At 39.2% G+C, this 17,011-nt stretch overlaps 1 protein-coding gene across 3 annotated transcripts in view; it reads right to left on the reverse strand.

Annotated features, from left to right (window-relative positions):
- Positions 1–1,503: 1,503 nt before the first annotated feature.
- ST6GALNAC3 (ST6 N-acetylgalactosaminide alpha-2,6-sialyltransferase 3) overlaps positions 1,504–17,011 on the reverse strand; it is a 523,767-nt gene continuing 508,259 nt past the window's right edge. For 2 of the 3 annotated variants that reach the window (XM_025417950.3, XM_025417949.3), the window contains exons 4-5: positions 4,911–5,018; positions 1,504–3,840 (exon numbers count right to left, since the gene is read on the reverse strand). In XM_025417950.3, coding sequence (XP_025273735.1) covers positions 3,654–3,840; positions 4,911–5,018 — 295 coding nt within the window. In that variant the 3' untranslated portion in view covers positions 1,504–3,653. The remainder of the gene's footprint in view (positions 3,841–4,910; positions 5,019–17,011) is intronic. The other variant, XM_035717861.2, reaches the window with a different exon arrangement.

Consider the following 17,011-nt stretch of genomic DNA (forward strand, 5'->3'; position numbering starts at 1 on the left):
TAATAAAAATCATGCAAATCTGAGTTTTGCTTACGCCAAAGACAGGCTTATTTGAATAAAGGGACCAATGTTCATCCACTCCAGAGTGAATGCAGCTTGATGTAGTGTTTTTCAATGTGACTTTAGCTGAACTGCTATCGTCAGAGCCCGCACCACGGATCGCTGTACTTATAGGTCTGATCTGTAACAACTGTGGCATCTAACTGTGCTCTCAGGTGTAGATTTAGCAGCTTCTCTAGCTTTATTCTGGGAGCCAGTCACTGAATATGATTTTATGTACTCTTTACAATTGGGATATTTAATTTGGATTTTTGCCTTATTTTTTCAACAGGATTTAAAAATGTAAACCAACAAATTTCATTGAAGTCTAAAATAGGTTTCCTGTGATTCATACACATCACTGACAAATATAGGATTGCAGGTATGCTTTTATACACACACACACACACACACACACACACACACAAATTGACTCTGTGCATATATACAAACATCTTCCCAAATTGGTTTTTCTTTGATACATTTCATAGCAAGGTAAGATATAGTCTAGAAGTTTTCTAATTCACTTTACCATCATAACAATATAAATCATTACTACTTAATCACTAGGCTAACCTAGAAAGGATTCAAATATTAATTTAAAAACCCTTTTAAAATTTAAAAAATTTCCTTCCTTTTTTCTAGAATCCTGCAGAATTAAAAGTAATATTTACCCTATTACTTCTAGCTTGCATGTTTTTATGCTGATTTCAGCAAATTGTGGCCATTTTCAATAGTCCAGTTGCCTAGAGCCTTGGATGGAATTGAAATGTGTTTGGTTTTTTTACAGATGTTAATTAACTTCTGGAATACATACATCAGTGATGAGTGAGCTCAGTTGAATTTTTCAATGTTCAGCTGCTGGATGAAACCTCTCAGTTGACTAGAACCACTGAAATTGGCCAGAAATTTGTGTGACAAGTTTGAATTCCTCCTTTGTCATTCTCTTCTCTATCCATAAATCTTAGATGAAAAATTTCTCAATATGGGAGAAATTACACTTTGTATTTCCATTAGAATCAGGAAGCTGAAGGTAAAGAAGAGCAGGAAATGGAAGCAGAGAACATTAAGACTGCAGAGAAAAATAAGTTATGTGATTCTATCAAAATGCTGATTGCACTGGGAATCATCCAATTAGGTTTCCAAATTGAGAATAAGGTTTTTTTTTTTTTTTTTTGTTTGTTTCCCACTTTTAGAAAAAAAGAGATGAGAGATAACAACAATAAAAAGTGGGGTTGGGTTTAGTTAAGAAAAAAAGGGGGGAAGACACAGGAAAGAAGAGAGGAGGGGAGGCCACCCTTACCCCTCCAGAGGAAGCACTGCTTATTCCATACCTCCTGCTGCAGAGTGATGGTGGGCACTGCAAAGTCTCTTCCATGGAGAGGCAGGAGAGCAAGGACGAACAAACAGATTTAACCCTCCATTTACCAGAAAACTAAATAAATTGTGTCGTTCTCTGAAGCATTCTGATAATCAAGTGTTCCTTTTTATTTAAAAGTGGAACTCCTATATCACAACAGGGGGGAAAACAATCTGTATTATAATTTTAACATTTGCATCTGTTTATTTTTCTTTGAGTGGGCATTTCTATCCATCATTCGCTCAAAAAAGAAAAAAATACCCTGACATACATAGAACTGAAAACCACACGAAGAAACAACAGAAGAATAACAGCGATAACAGTTCCACCGATGGAAGTGGCATTTGGCCATTTTCACGGACTTGAGTGTTGGTGTTATACAAATGGCAGTGGAGAGCAGCAAAGAGGCTTTTTGCCCAGGACGGCCCATCAAATGGGAACTTATCGTGGGACTTAGCACACTGGTTAGAGCTGCAAAGAGCTCCTGAGGTGAAGTGTGTCATCACTTTCATCTTCCACAGCATTCTGTCGGTTAGGCTTGGCTGTGTCTTTTGAATCCTTTGCAAGGATATTTCTGGTCTCTCATCTGCTCTCTCAGCAAATCAATGTTCTAATATTTAATGGGCCAAGAGTGTATGGAGAACTATGTCATCTCAAGGTGGGGACAGGAAACTACTTCTCTGTGTTCATTCCCTACTGTTATCCCTGCTTCCTCATCTTTTCTCTACCTAAAAAGATCATTAAAAAAAAAAAAAAATCAAAACTACCTATCTTCACAGGTGTCCTAGTCTATGGCCAAGACCATCCTTGTGATACTTTTTGCATAATCCTGATATAATATATTGTATTTGGCACTGAAATCACTTGGTTACTAGTCTACATAAATGCTATTCTATACAAATATTAGCAGAGGGAAAGATCTGGAAATCTGCATCAAAGCAATTAACAAATTACAGATCATCTGCTGAGGAGATGTCAGAATGTGTAGGCAATTGCCCAGTAGGGTGGTCACGGGCATCACATAGGACAGCATATGTATAAGAACTTTAAATGACAAAGCACTTTGGACATTAAGGTCATTATTAGTGTTGTTATTATGGTATAACAACTGATACACTGAGGGGAAAGTAAACCCCTAGAAGGCAAAAGCTCTGGTCAGATTTAATACAAGGAATCATTTCCTCTCCATGTCTAACAGTTGGCACTTGACAAGATAATGTAATGTACGGAGGGATGCATCTGAGCCTATAAAGTAGAAATTTGAATATACAAATATATATTATGAAGTATGGTAGGATACAAATTGATGTAAAAATATGCTTTGTTTTCCTTGTTTCATGATTTTAAAAAGCATATATTTTTGTGTTGTTGGATGTTGAAGCAGAGTTAGCAAACCCTTTTGGTTATGTTTTAAGAATGCTTTCACAGTATATGTTATTACAGTGTTGGTATCTTACATGTTAAATAGCTTTCTGAAATATTTAGGACTCCACCAAAAATAACTAAGCTGTAATAGAGATCACTCTAGTGACATGTTTAGTTATGTTGTTTGGGGTAGTGAGAATGGAGTGGTGAGAGGGAAAATTCATCAAGATTTCTAGTTGGCCCATTTTGTTTGAATTGTTGAAGAATCCTGATTGGTAGGATGTCGGTGATATGTTCATTGTTAGGAAATGGCCTGAGGCGTTAGCTGTAGGAGGTACTGTAGGACCATGGTTTGTCAGGAAGAGATTCCTTCCCTGCCTCTAGGCTAATTAGTAACTATGGTACAGTGCTTGTACCCAGATAGCATTTCTTGGGTCAGTGTCTGACAATCAACCATTCTTCAAAATGATGGAGCTGCTCAAGTTCAAGAGACCATAGAGTCAATAACCTTGCCTCATGAGGCCAAATCCCATGGCTTTTGAGTTACGCACTGTCCAGGAATTCTGAGCAGCTATCTTGAAAGGTAATCTTCCCATTTCTTAGGTCACTGCTGTCATGTTACTGGCCTTCATTTCAATTCCAGTTAAATTATAAAGTGCAGTATGTAATGTTGAACCTTCAGAAAGAATGTAAAGAGCACATCCACCCTCCGTGAAACCCCAAGTTCAAATTACTGGCAGAGTCACCATCCATATCTGAGAATGTACAGAAACTTGATCATCACTGTTGTTGTCTTTATCGTCATCATCATCCGCATCAGCATCATCAGCATCACAGTTGTGGTATTATGGTGGTGTCGAGTGTTGTGGCAAGATCAGAAAAACTAACATCAAGACACTGTCCAGTTTGGGTGTGTGAATATTATCCTGTGTTTCTTGGCCCATTTAGCAAATACTTTCTTTTCAGTGATAAACCTATGCCCCCCATATGGAGCATGTTCATGAAGAAAATATTCATCACACTCATCTCTTCCTTGTTCATAGTAGTGATAGGGGACTTTCCTATATCCTTCTGTCCTAAAAAAGAAAAAGAAAAGGAAAAAAAAAGGAGAGGAGAATTGAGATGAAGAATGAAGCATTCATTTGCAAGAATCCATTACGTGCCTAGTAAATGCATTTACTTGCAAAGCCATGCGTGATTCTTGTCCGTGAACTCAGTTAAAAGCTATTATGTATAAAAGCTTTTAGGAAGATGTAGCAGATTCTTAGTGCTTTAATAAATCAAATAAAATTTATATATCACACCAATTGCATTTGAACATCTACCTGTCTTTGAAGGAGGAAATGGTGGATAATGGAGGCAAACTTTGGCTAGTCTGATGCTGTCGCGGAGCTTGAAGAAGCTTTCTGATTTTTCAGGGTTAGGTATTTGGTTCTTCTGTGCTCCCTTATACTTATTGTGAGGGGAGAAATATTTGATCATGGAGATTGTGGCTTAGTTACCATTTTGACCATATGATTAAAATACTCTCTGAGTTAAATTGTGCAAGTTGTTAGTAGGGAAATATATTTCATTACCTTGGTGACGCATGGAGGGTTTGTTTTATTAAATACTTAGAAACGAGCCCTCCAGCGAGGGTATACTGTGGATAAACATATCTATTTTAAATAAGGGTCTGGTGGATTACTCATTTAGTAGTGAAATATAATTTCCAGGAATTCTCGTTAAGCTGTCAGCTTCTCTGAGGCTTCAGGACATTTTGTCCTTCATGATCAAATAGAACCATTGCATAGCTAGCTATCCATCAAGCCATTAGAGCAGCAGAAATGACAAACTTGCTTTGCAAATTAAATAACCACTAAACTTGTTCTGTATTTCCAAGCCACAAATCCTTGATATGCCACTGATTAAGGGAAAAATGTTCCTTCTGACATTTGACATTAGATTGTGGTAAATATTTTTCTTTTTATCACCCCTAAAAGTCACAACTTGATGCACTGACAATAAAATGTCATGTCAGCAAAGAGCACCAGGAAATAATTGTTGCTTTATCTGTTTCTCCGATTTATGGTATTAAAATGAATTGTGATATTTTGACAAGATATCAGAATTGGAGATGCATAAAAATAATTTCCTGTGATCTTACTTGCAGTAGGTGTCATTTATCATCCCGTAGACGTGAATACCATAACAGGCATCCATGGCCAGAATGAAGGTAAACCATCCCGTGCTGAGATAAGAGCCAGACTGGACTCTGTGGGGGAACAATAACAAACAACAATAACAAACAAAACAACACAAAAACAAAAACAAAAAAACCCCACACACATAACAACAATAAAGTGTGGTGAGAAATGAGAAACCTTTCATCAAAAAACATAGCACTTGTTATCAGGAAAAAGCATTAAAGAACTTGACAATCTGTCAAAGATACACACTTATTTTGAATTATCTCCGAATAATTTATAGGTATGCTCTCACTCTTACTACCTTAAGCCTAGAAGCTATGCTGTATGGAAGAGAAGCCATATGGCAAATATCTGAAATCAAATAATCCTGCTCCCTTCGGGTAAAAAATAATTTATTTGATTTTCCGTAAGATACAAATTAGTGCTGTATATCAGAGGATGGGTTTTCTAAAGTTGCTTGGAGCCCTGATGGAAACTGAATGATAATGGTGTTAAACTGCTTACCTGGACATATCACTTTCTTAAAGACTTGTTGGGTTTCTAAGTGTAAATTGGATGCAGTGCAGGTGAATGACTTGGTCTGTGAAAGCATCTGGAAAGTTTTCCTTTACTGATTTCTAGGCATCATGAGACAAGACTTTTCCTTTGTGAGGCCTGTGTTACCAATCTCTTCAACACATTTTTATTGAACACCTACTATGTGCAATCACTGTTGTAGATGCTGGCGATATAGCAATTATCAAAAAATCAAAGATTCTCTATAGATTGGGAGGTGGCTATATTTATCAAGGTTGGCCTCAGAAGGCCTCTGATAAGGGGAGCAATGTTCTAGGTTGGGGGGGGGTGGGGAGAAGAAGGTTGTTGTTGGTGGTGGTGGGGAAATAGGAAGAAGCCATGTGGAACATATTGGAAAAGGCAGTGTCATCTGTGAAGTCTTTAGACTCTCATCTCAGCCATATTAAGAATGGGCCTTGGGCCTGGACCACTTCCTTAATAAGAGATAAGGAGCCCTCACAGCCTGTGCCTGGCTATTGCCTTATGTGGGGATATCTCTCCCGGATTCAGGCTCGATGTGTACTCCTTTGTTCTGCTTAAGTATATGTGTTATATGACACCTGGTCAATCCCATACTAAACCTGTCTCCTGCCAAGAGTGGAGAGGGTCTTTCAGTTGCATGCAGTCCAATGGCTCTGAATCAGGTGCCAGGAAGGACCCAATGGCCATGAGGACCGAGGCTCACTATTAGAGCTGATTTTCTTCTGTCTCTTTATGCGAGTAAAGCATTGCTCCACCCAGTGTTTGACTGTGTTATGTTTTTCTTGGCGATTCAAATAAGACACAGTGGGAAGAAGGGCTTGGACTTCTACCTCTGGTGATAGGAGACAGATGCCACTTGTTCAACAGACCATATGAGAGAAAGATGTTCCAGGAAGAGGAAATGTAAAGGGCAAAATCACAAATGTGGAAGTGTGCTTGGTATGTTTAAGGAAAAAGGAAGATGGGAATCATAGTAACTGAGGAGGAGAGTGGCTGATGTAGTTAGATGTAGTGCTGATTGGGAGGGGTGGCCAAATTTCAATGGTTTAAAGGAACGTGGGATGAAAAGCTGGATCTCTGTACTTGGTCTTAGCAAAGGGGACCCAATCCATCCAAAACAGATGACTGTCTATCTTCTTAATCTTTTCCTATAGGAACATTAGGGTCTCACCGGGTTATTTGGCAACTAACTAACTGTGCAGCACAACTTCTAAAAAAGACTACATTTCCTACCTTCCATCTAGACCTCTTGGCATACTGGAGCAAGGCCAGCTCCTCTAGAAACGGACACTTTAGCTACTGATAACCACTCTCTGGGTACAGCCTTTCAGCCAGTAGTCACTTTCCACTGATGTCCAATATTATTGACCTAGCTCTCCAGTACCAAGCAATTGGTGTGCTATAATTAGAACTCTGAATTCTTTGATTCTTCATTTTTAAAATATAGGCATTGTTTAGTATCAAATTAACTTACAACATGTAAGCATCTCAGGAGCACCACGAGCTCACAGAGCGTTATGATAACTGGACTTTCTCACTTTTATTTTAATTGACTTTGGGGGATTTGTAAGGAGAGATAAACCCAATCCACATAATATCCATCCCCTCTGCTCACCAGCCCCTGAGTCTGAATTGCCACTGTGTAAGTCGTCTTCCTTTGTATTTCCTGGTGTGTCTTCTAAACGGAAAATATTCCAGAAACAGGATCACATAGAGTTACATGCACTTTCCTCTGTGATAAGAATAGTAGCAGCAGCATGGGTTAGGAATGGGTGCCAAATGGTGGGAAGATGTACCAGAGGGAGGTGGAATACGCTCAAGAGCAACTTTGCTTATTATACAATTTAACTCGCCGTCCATCCTGTGTTCTGGGGTCTGAGGGGGAGCAGCGATGATGAGAACTGCCTAACACACCATCTGCTTACAAGTCCTTATTTGAAAATTGGGAGAGATCAGAAGAGGCAAGAGTCTTGATTAAAAGCTCCCAAATTGAATCTAGAAATTTTGTCTGCATACTGAATTTTTTCCTGTTATATTCCTACTTGAACAATATACCCCCTTTACTTTTTTTTTTGCCTTCTCATTCTACTTTTTTTCAATATTTCTATCCTCTCTATCCTTCTCATTGCTAGGCTGACCATGTACTAGCAGAGATCACTAAAAATTACAGAACTTATTTGTACATGATGAGAAAAATAGGTTTCATTTATTTATTTTTTAAATAGTTATTACAATCCTATGTCAGAAATTATATTATATATAATTATATATATATAAAATATATAAATAAATATATTTTTAAGTGGGCATGGAGCCCAATGCAGGGTTGAACTCCCAACCCTGAGATCAAGAACTGAGCTGAGAAATCAAGAGCCAGACACCTAACCAACTGAGTCATCCAGGTGCCCTGTGATGAATATTTTCATAAAGAATACACGGTGTTGTGGGATGGCATACCTGTCAAAACAATCACAATACATGCAACAAAACACAAGCCCATGTGTTTCAGTCAGTACAGAGAGCAGTATGGAATTGAGAGTATGGACACCTAGTTTCACGTTCCAGCTTTGCCACTACCAAGCCTTGGACAATGTATTTAACCTCTGTGGGTCATCTTAGTTTCCTTGTCTCTAAAATGAGATATTACTCAGCCATCAGAAAAGACTAAAACCCACCATTTGCTTTGATGTGGATGGAACTAGAGGGTATTATGCTGAGTGAAATAAGTCAATCGGAGAATGACAATCATCATATGGGGAATAAAAGAAGTAGTAAAAGGGATTATAAGGGAAAGGAGGGAAACTGAGTAGGAAAAATTAGAGAGGAAGACAAACCATGAGAGACTCCTAACTCTGGAAAACATATAAAGGGTTGCAGAAGGGGAGGAGAGTGGGGGGATAGAGTAACTGGGTGATGGGCACCAAGGAGGGCACTTGATGGGATAAGCACTGGGTGTAATACTATATGTTGGCAAATTGAACTTCAATAAAAACAAAAACAAACAAACAAATACATATATACATGAAGTGTGCTATAGGCAACAGACAAAAAATGAGATGGTTGAACCAAGTCATATCTAAGGTTTGTTCTACTTTTAAAAACAAATGCTTCTGTGATCATCATCCTCAATAGTCAGTTTTAAGTTTTACCCATTCTACAGTAATACGCTCCACACATGCTGAATGTGTAACTAACAAACACTTTAATCAGTCAGACTACATTTAATGCCCACTTGTGTGGTGGGCGTGCCACTAAATGTCTGAGGCATATATAAAAAGGGTATAAAGTTTCACCTCACAATGGTGGCGGCTATAGTCGCTTAACTTTTCTATCTTTCACATTACTGCTCCTGGAACATGCTGGAATGGCTGTCCAAGACCAAGGACACAATTAGATCATAGTATTGAGAGTAAAGCTTAATTTGAGTAAGAGGAAAAGTAAACTGAAATTAGGACAAATTGTGTTTCCTTTTGTGTGGTTTTCCAAGAGTCAGTTTGTCCATAGAGTGGCTAACTGTCAAGGACCTAGATAATATTATAGCTCCAGCATGAGGGGATCATCATTTGTGTGACATGTGGACCTCAACTCTGCAAAACAAGGTCTCCTGGCTCATTCTGGTCCAAACCAGCATAGTCACTTTGAGCGTTCAACAACAAACTTTGAGAACAGAAGCAAAGGATAAATAGGGTAAAGTTGAGAAAGTGGTTCCTTTACATATCTCTCTTCTCTTTACTACACGAAAAGAAGGTCAAGAATTTCAGAGTTTGGCATCTGGTCAAAAATCTTTCCATCTCATCAACTAATAAGGAAACTTTGCCATGTCTCTGATAGTTGATTACTTTTAAGCTTAATCTATTACTTTTAAGCAAAACCTTATTTTGTTTCTGGATAGACAGATCATAAGAGTTAGGCTGAAAATCTTCAAGCTGTGTTGCATTTGGTTCAGACTGTGGGGACACATACTGCTTAAGTGCCTTGTCCTAAAAACAGCACTTTAATTAGACAGTTGCATTTTCTCTCTCTGGTGCCTCTGATAAATTTGGGATGTGAAATCATGTGAGGTTTCTTACCCATAGTACATGCTGGGGATAGCAAAGTGGTGTCTTCTCAAAAAACTTGGAGCTAATGTCATGTAAAGAATACTTTTGGTGGAGTAATGGCAACCACTAGATTAATCCAGGAATTCTTCTGAATAATTGCCCTGGTGATCTGGGTCTCTAATGAGACTCACTGGCCTGGATGGCACTGGCTCTGGGAATTCTTTACATCATTCCAAAGTCCTGCTGTGTGGGTGTTCTAGAAATGAGGATGTATAGATTACACCCAACTAGACCTTCTGAGGTCCAATAAAAACAACAAAAAGACTTGAGGTGATGTATGTGAACTTGTTTATGCTTTTTAGCTAGAAGAGACCTAGTGAAGACTATCAGATGCTTTTAAAAATTCTTAAAGGGTCTCCTCTGGGGCCAAATACTGTCTTGTAATTTGTCACTCATGCACGCGGCACTAACTATGTACCAGCTGGCCATCAGCCATAGCACTTCTTATACCTTCTACATTTGGGGATCGATAAAAACAATTATTGTCATCTACAAATAAACAATCAAGATTCCCATAGGGATGATAAGGGAATTTAAGCCCCTAATTCAATACAATAAGAAAGCTTAAATTAATGCAGCAGAATAATGAGCCGTGCAGAGGAAAATAAAGGCAGGAGTGTTAAGAGGAAGCTATCAATCATCTGTTTCCACTGGCCAAGCTTCGCATCCCACTGCTCCTTGGTAATCAAGATACTTACTACTTGGAAACTACTTAAATTTACTTGCTCATCTCTTGGAAAAATGATGCTGTCAACACCTTGATATAGCACATGCTTGAAGGCATATCATTTAAAATATGATCTTTCATCTAGTTTATTACCAATAAAATATAAGCTACCTTGCCCCTTGATGTTTACTTACTGTTTCTGGATGTCTAAAGGTCATCACAAGCCCACAGGGATTCGTTGTCTGTCAAGCTATCCTTATTTCTTACCAATCTCAATCTTTTTGGCTGTCAGCATGCTTCATTCACCTGTACTTTTGCTTCTGAGCATACTTGCTCATCTTCTCATTTCTGGAAACATATTGTGAAGCATTTTCCTCCTATCGCCTGGTCAGCTGGAACTTTCTCATGACCGAGATCTCCCTTTGGGGGAATTTCAGAGGAGGAACTGAAGAAACTAAAATGGATACTCTTCAAAAGAAAACGGGACTACATTGAATCTACAATCTATTCACAGGATGCTTTGCTAATTATTGAACACCTTTAGCTCAATGACTTGGGTTCTGAGCTCAAGAAGCTTATCTTTGATGGATGAAGTAATAGCACTTTCTCCATATCAGAGTTTCTCAATCTCAGCACTATTGATATTTTAGATGAGATCATTCTTTTTGTGTGTCGGGGTGGGGTGGGGTGGCGGTGCTGCTCTGTGCGGTAAGTTCTTTCTCGTATCTCATCAGATTCCCCTCTGTCCCCAAATCACCATGCTCTAAAAAGGCAATAGATTTCTTGATTTCCCAGTGCCTACTCTTGACTTGAGTGGCTTGCCTTGAGGATGTCCTTGATCCTAAAAAGCCAGGTTCCCCCTAACTACAGTTCTCATTCTGCCCACTGCACTCACTGTCCCACTGGTTTTCTTCAACTAGCCAAACATCTTACTTCTTGATCTTTCTTTACAAACCTATCCAAAGCCATTCAGATTTGGTCAATACTAAATCATTATCTTACCTTTAATACAACCCCAGGAATCAGCAAATTCACCTGGTCTAGACCCAAAGGGCAAGTCCTGACCTGCCATGGGGAATTTGCAATAGGAAAAGGCAAAATGTGTCAGGTAGGAACAAGGATGAGGAATCTAGTTGCTTCTGTTTCTGGTTGCTTCCTCTTCATGGAATGATTCCCTTAGGGGGCCTTTGGCTCAAACTTTGCAGCCTGAATTTTACTGTTTCTAACCCATTTCCTCTAGGAACTGCTGAAAACAAGGCCTGGGGCACTCCACGCTAACATTTTAAAAAGCATGATTATCATTTATCAAAGCCCAAAGGGGATCAAAACCCTCCCAATGATGGAGGTTTATTGGAGAGCACAATATTGGCAGCTGCTTCCGAATCTGTTATACTCCGGAGTAAAAAGGGAATTTGAAAAAAAAAGAATTAATCACTATCTCACGTCTTGTTTTAACACTCTTGGATCTCAGTTCTCTCATCAATACACTACCCTGGCAGGATAAATAAAAATAGCAAAGTAAGTTTCCATATACCTTCCTAGGGAGAAGAAATACCTGACACAATACAGATTCTTCAATTAAAAACATTCTTTCCCCCATTTTTTCCCCCAAAAGCCCATGGATACTGAAAGAATACATTTAAACAAAGAGACTGGGCAAGAAAAACAGCTGATGATTTTCAGGAGCACCTTGGGATTCAATCTAATATTGTGAACCAGTCTAATGGAAGCAGAACTCAAAGGGTGGAAACAATTTCAGCTGTCCCTTAGTCATATATTTTTGTATATTATTCGATTGTCAGGAGCTATGGAAATACTCTGGAGCTTTCCCATTATATTAACACTGTATATTTGTACTATCTATCAGTGGGACCTGCCCAGCAAATCTGGAGGCAGCAGCAACTTTCTGCAAATCAGGCAGGAGAACTCTCGATCTTGAATCATTTGCCAACGGACATAAACTTCTCAAATGAAGAAAAATATCGTGCTGTAGATGGTGATTCTTAAAAGAATGCACCAAATGAAAGGAATCCAGACCTGAAATACACTGAAAAATGGACCACGAGTGGAGTAAAGCAGTACCCCTCAGAGGTAGACTCCCAATCAGCTAATGCGAAACGCCTGTGCTAATCAGTAGGCCCTTGGACTGTGAATATAACAAATAGTTTTCCTGCCATAGAATCAACAGGACTCTCTGACTCTTGATGAATCTGATGAAACTGTACAAAAAGGAGCATAATAAGAAACGACTGTGTTCTTTTCAAAGTGTACATTTAAAAGTAAAATGGTACCGCTCCTAAAGGTATGATGTATGGCTGCTGTAGAAATAGAAGATAGCACTCACAAAAATTACTTTGTTCATTCATCTCAAAAATTAAAAGATTATTTTGCTCTTGCCCTCTGGCTTTAAAGCCCCTTACATTGGAAAAACTGATTTCTGCGATGGCATTCACTTTCTCAAAAGAAAAATGGAACCTCAAGAACGGCAGGGATGGATGGTGGAGATCTTGTGGGCCTACTTCATTAGGGTGGGTCTGGTTCCTCAACCACAGGATATTCCCTCCAAATTCTTTTTTTTTTTTTTAAGATTTTACTCATTTATTCATGAGACACACACACACACACAGAGGTAGAGACACTGGTAGAGGGAGAAGCAGGCTCCATGCAGGGAGCCTGACATGGGACTCGATCCCAGGCCTCCAGGATCACGCCCTGGGCTGAAAGTGGCGCTAAACTGCTGAGCGACCCGGGCTCTTCCCTCCAAATTCTTATGTTGAAGTGCTCATGCCCGATGTGTTGGCATTTGAAGATGTGGTTTTGGGGAGGTAATTAGCTTTACATGGGTTCATGAGGACGGGGCCCTCATGATAGGGTTAGTGCCCTTCCAAGAAGAAGGAGAAATACCAGAGCTCTCTTTTTTCCCATCACTTGAGAAGACAGTGAGAACTCTTTGAGCCAGGAAGAGGGTTCTCACCAGAAACTGTCCATGCTGGCACCCTGATCTCAGACTTCCAGCCTCCAGAACTGTGGGAAAATAGGTTTCTGTTGTGTTCAGGCAAGGCTGTTTTGTTATGGCAGCCCAAACAGACTAAGATGATGGGCATCTCTCCCACAAACGAAACTCTCCACTCTATTTTCCAGGACTTCTCCTGAACTCTCTGGTCTAGTCATGCGCATCCTTTTTTTTTGCTCCTTAAACACATCGCCAGTTTCTGTCTTTTTACTCACTTTGCTGATGTATACCTCCCTTCTTCCTGAAATGCTCTCCCCTCACATCCTCTTCAGTTTCTAACCTGATCATGCTTATTCTGCTTACCCTTATCCATTCACGCTTTAGGTGTGAGATCAGGTACCATGCCCAGAAAATACCAAGTTGCCCTTGATCTTAACTCAGGATCAAGTGGGGGAGACAAACTCGATGACCACATTCAGAAATAGGGCTCTCAAGAGGGTAACTCTCTGCAAGTGCTATGGGACCACCGAGGGATGAGCAACAGACATAGTGGAGGGAAAGTGGGGAAGGTGATTCTTTCCCAATTGGAAGTAAGAGCTGAGTGGTGGATCAAGGCTGCATAAGAATATCAGGCAGAAAAAGAGGAAGGAGAAGCCTTTCAAACAGAGGGAATGGCCCCTGCAGTTACACTGAGGTATGAGAATAAAGGGAATACTGAAACGTTCTCATCTCTCCTCTAATCTGGAATGGACCTCAACGCATCATCCATGTTTATTTCCATAATAGATTATTGGTTAGACACAGGATGCATACATAACACTGATTTATTTTCCTTCCTTACATTATGCTTTGAAATATTAGAGATATTTTGATGTTCTATATAGCTAGTTTTTTTCAGATGATGGAAATTTATGGATCTGGAGAAAAGTATCTAGGGAAAAATTGGCAGAATTATGTTTTTTTCTTCCTCATTAAATTCCTCATTAATTCAGAATTGTGAACAAATGTAAACAATATATGACAAAGAATAAAAACAATTAAAATATGTGTGATGATAATGGATACAACAGTAGTGTTTGTCCGTGTTATACACTAAGTTACGAGGCATGAACAAACTTTTCTGAACTTCACTTACCACCAAGGAGCCTCCCTCAATACCCCTGGAGGCTCTTGACCTGTTCCATTTAAAAGGGAAATAGTTTTTAAATAAATGTCGAATTTACTGAATTTTTTTGACCAGTGGAAATGAAAACAAATACCATTGCTGCTTTAAGAGTGTGAACCTTTTAAAAAATACCTTTCAGCCCTAGAAATGCTGAACTAAATGACCTGTGAATGCAACATCTCCTCCACCGAGTAAAGTTTCTGTAAGAAGAGATGCTACTGTGTCGTTTTATACCTAATCTCTATTTCCAAACTCTGTTGTTTGCCTTGGATCTCTGGCTTACCTAAATGGCCCATAATTTCAAAGACATGAGAAATTCTGTGAAGCCTGTGTAGGTTCTAGTTTCAGACTATTTAAGCTACTCTAGAGGCCCTTGTCTCAATGACCATAGATTTTCTTTCAGTCTTCCTGTGTTAGGTTGTATTGTTCATCACCTCCCAGAACATGGCTTGCTTGTGAATACAGTAACTTCCATGCCTCCTTGACTTTAGGCTTGGCCAAGTGATTTGCTTTGACCAATGGAACAGAAGTAGTAGTGATAGTTCCCAGCAGAGAATTTAAAAGGCATCACATGGTTCCCATTTCTCACATGTCGCTTCCCTCCATCACGAGAACAACAAATCCCAGTAAGGGGTGCTTCGTTAACCTGATTCCTGGGATGAGGACACCCATGCAGCAGACATGAACCCAAAACTAGAGCCAAGTTCAGCTAAGCTCAGCAAAGTTATAGCTGATCATGGACATGTGAGCAGGAAATAAATGTACTTGTCAGCCATTGAGTTTCAGGGTTATTTGTTATGCAGCAAAGAGCTGACTACATTTTTTTATTAATAATAATAACTGTTATCATTTATGGAGCATTTATATGTACTAGACATTGTTCTGAGAGCTGTGCATAGGTTATGTCATTTAGTCCTCACAACAACCCTGACCTATGGAGAGCATTAATATCCCCAATATACAAATGTAGGTTCAGGGAGTTATAAACTACTTGCCCAAAGACAGTTAATAGTAGAAAACTCAGGTTCTTAACGAAGTTCTTTCTCAGTCATTGGTCTCAGAATTGTCCAAGATGCCACATGTCTGACCGGGCAGTCATCAAAGAACCTCAAGTCTTCAGATTCTATTGTTAGTCCTCTAAGAAATCTTGAACTTCCCACTTCTTCTTGGGCCGCATTTTTTTTTTTTTTTTTTTTTTTTTAATGACAGAATAAGAAGACTGGCATAGGGAGGTTTAGGGTCTTTCATCACTAAAGGTCTGGAGTTGTAGTTACAGTAACAGAGCCCATGCTGGAGGGTACAGCTGTATATTTTAGCACAGAGATACTAGTGCTTACAGATTTGTATTTATGACTTCAGGACTCAAAACAGCTTTTAGAATTTCCATCATGGTCATGTTCAAACAATAGCTTTATGCCACAGGTGTGGAGACATGCATCAACTTTAAAAAAAAAAAAATGAAGGGATAAGTCCTGAAATGATGATCAAGTTCCTAGATTCACTTCATTCCCCGGGCATGGCTTCCTTCCAGCCTTTAGGTTCAATAACCTTTCCATAAATTCTCCCTTTGGGCATGTGTCTGCTGGAGGAGGTGTCTGTTCTTTGCAACCTGAGACATGAGGTTGGATTGGTTGACCCCCTAAGACCCTCTCTAACAAAATGAGTCTATTAAAAACTCTAGGTATAATTAGGGACTTCACTTCTAACTAATCTTTAACTCTTATTAACAATCACTATTTGATCTGATCTTAGTTTAATACTTAGGCCTTAAAAATTGCCTCTTTCTAACTTCCCCTTCAACTTATCTTGAAATCATGGCCTTCCTAAATTGACGTAGGCTTCAGGATTCTGAATGCTAATCACCTGTCTATACCTGAGGCATAGGTGCCTGTTCTGCTGCTAACCTGATAAAGGTAATTAATGGAAGGTTCTGGCTTTCTCTTTTAGTTCTCTTATCATCCATTCTTTCTACATATACTTTCTTTAAGACTGAAGGGGGGGTGGTAGAGGAGAGATTGTAATCAGGTAGGAGTATATCTAAGTAGATAAAAGCCCTTTTCCCTGCCACTTTTCCTTTTTTAGAAATGAAATGACTCACACTCCCTTAGCTTTTTGACTTAACTGGAACTTGAGTGAAACCAAGATTTTCCTTTAGAAATAATCCTAGCACAGAATCAGATTCAAACTTGCTTCTGACAAAAATGCTTCCGAAAACCGTGTTTCTCTTTCAAAATGAAAATTTATGCTTAAAAAGAACTTTTAAACAACCAAAAGTTTTAACAAGGATTGAAGACAGAGATTTGAGGTCATTTCACCCCATTGAAGGAGATTGGGTATCCAAGCTTCTCACTAAAGCCTCCAGTACCACTGGGATCATCAGTAAACCAGCCTCAGCCAGAGCCTGGGCAATCGGCTACACATAATTGTGAAACTGAAAAAACTCAAAGTAGCTCTCCCATTCTTCTGGCTAAGAAAAACTAATTTTGCTGCCCATCTGAAGCTATTACCACTTTTTTGACTGAGTGACATGGCTCAATGTGTCCTGAAATAAATTATTTCGAGGGGCATATTTATTTTTAATAGGAAAAGCTAAGCACTGCCCCAATTTCCCCCCCGCCCCTGTTAAAATCATTTTT

Source organism: Canis lupus, chromosome 6, assembly GCF_003254725.2.
Source record: "Canis lupus dingo isolate Sandy chromosome 6, ASM325472v2, whole genome shotgun sequence".
Classification (NCBI taxonomy): domain Eukaryota; kingdom Metazoa; phylum Chordata; class Mammalia; order Carnivora; family Canidae; genus Canis; species Canis lupus.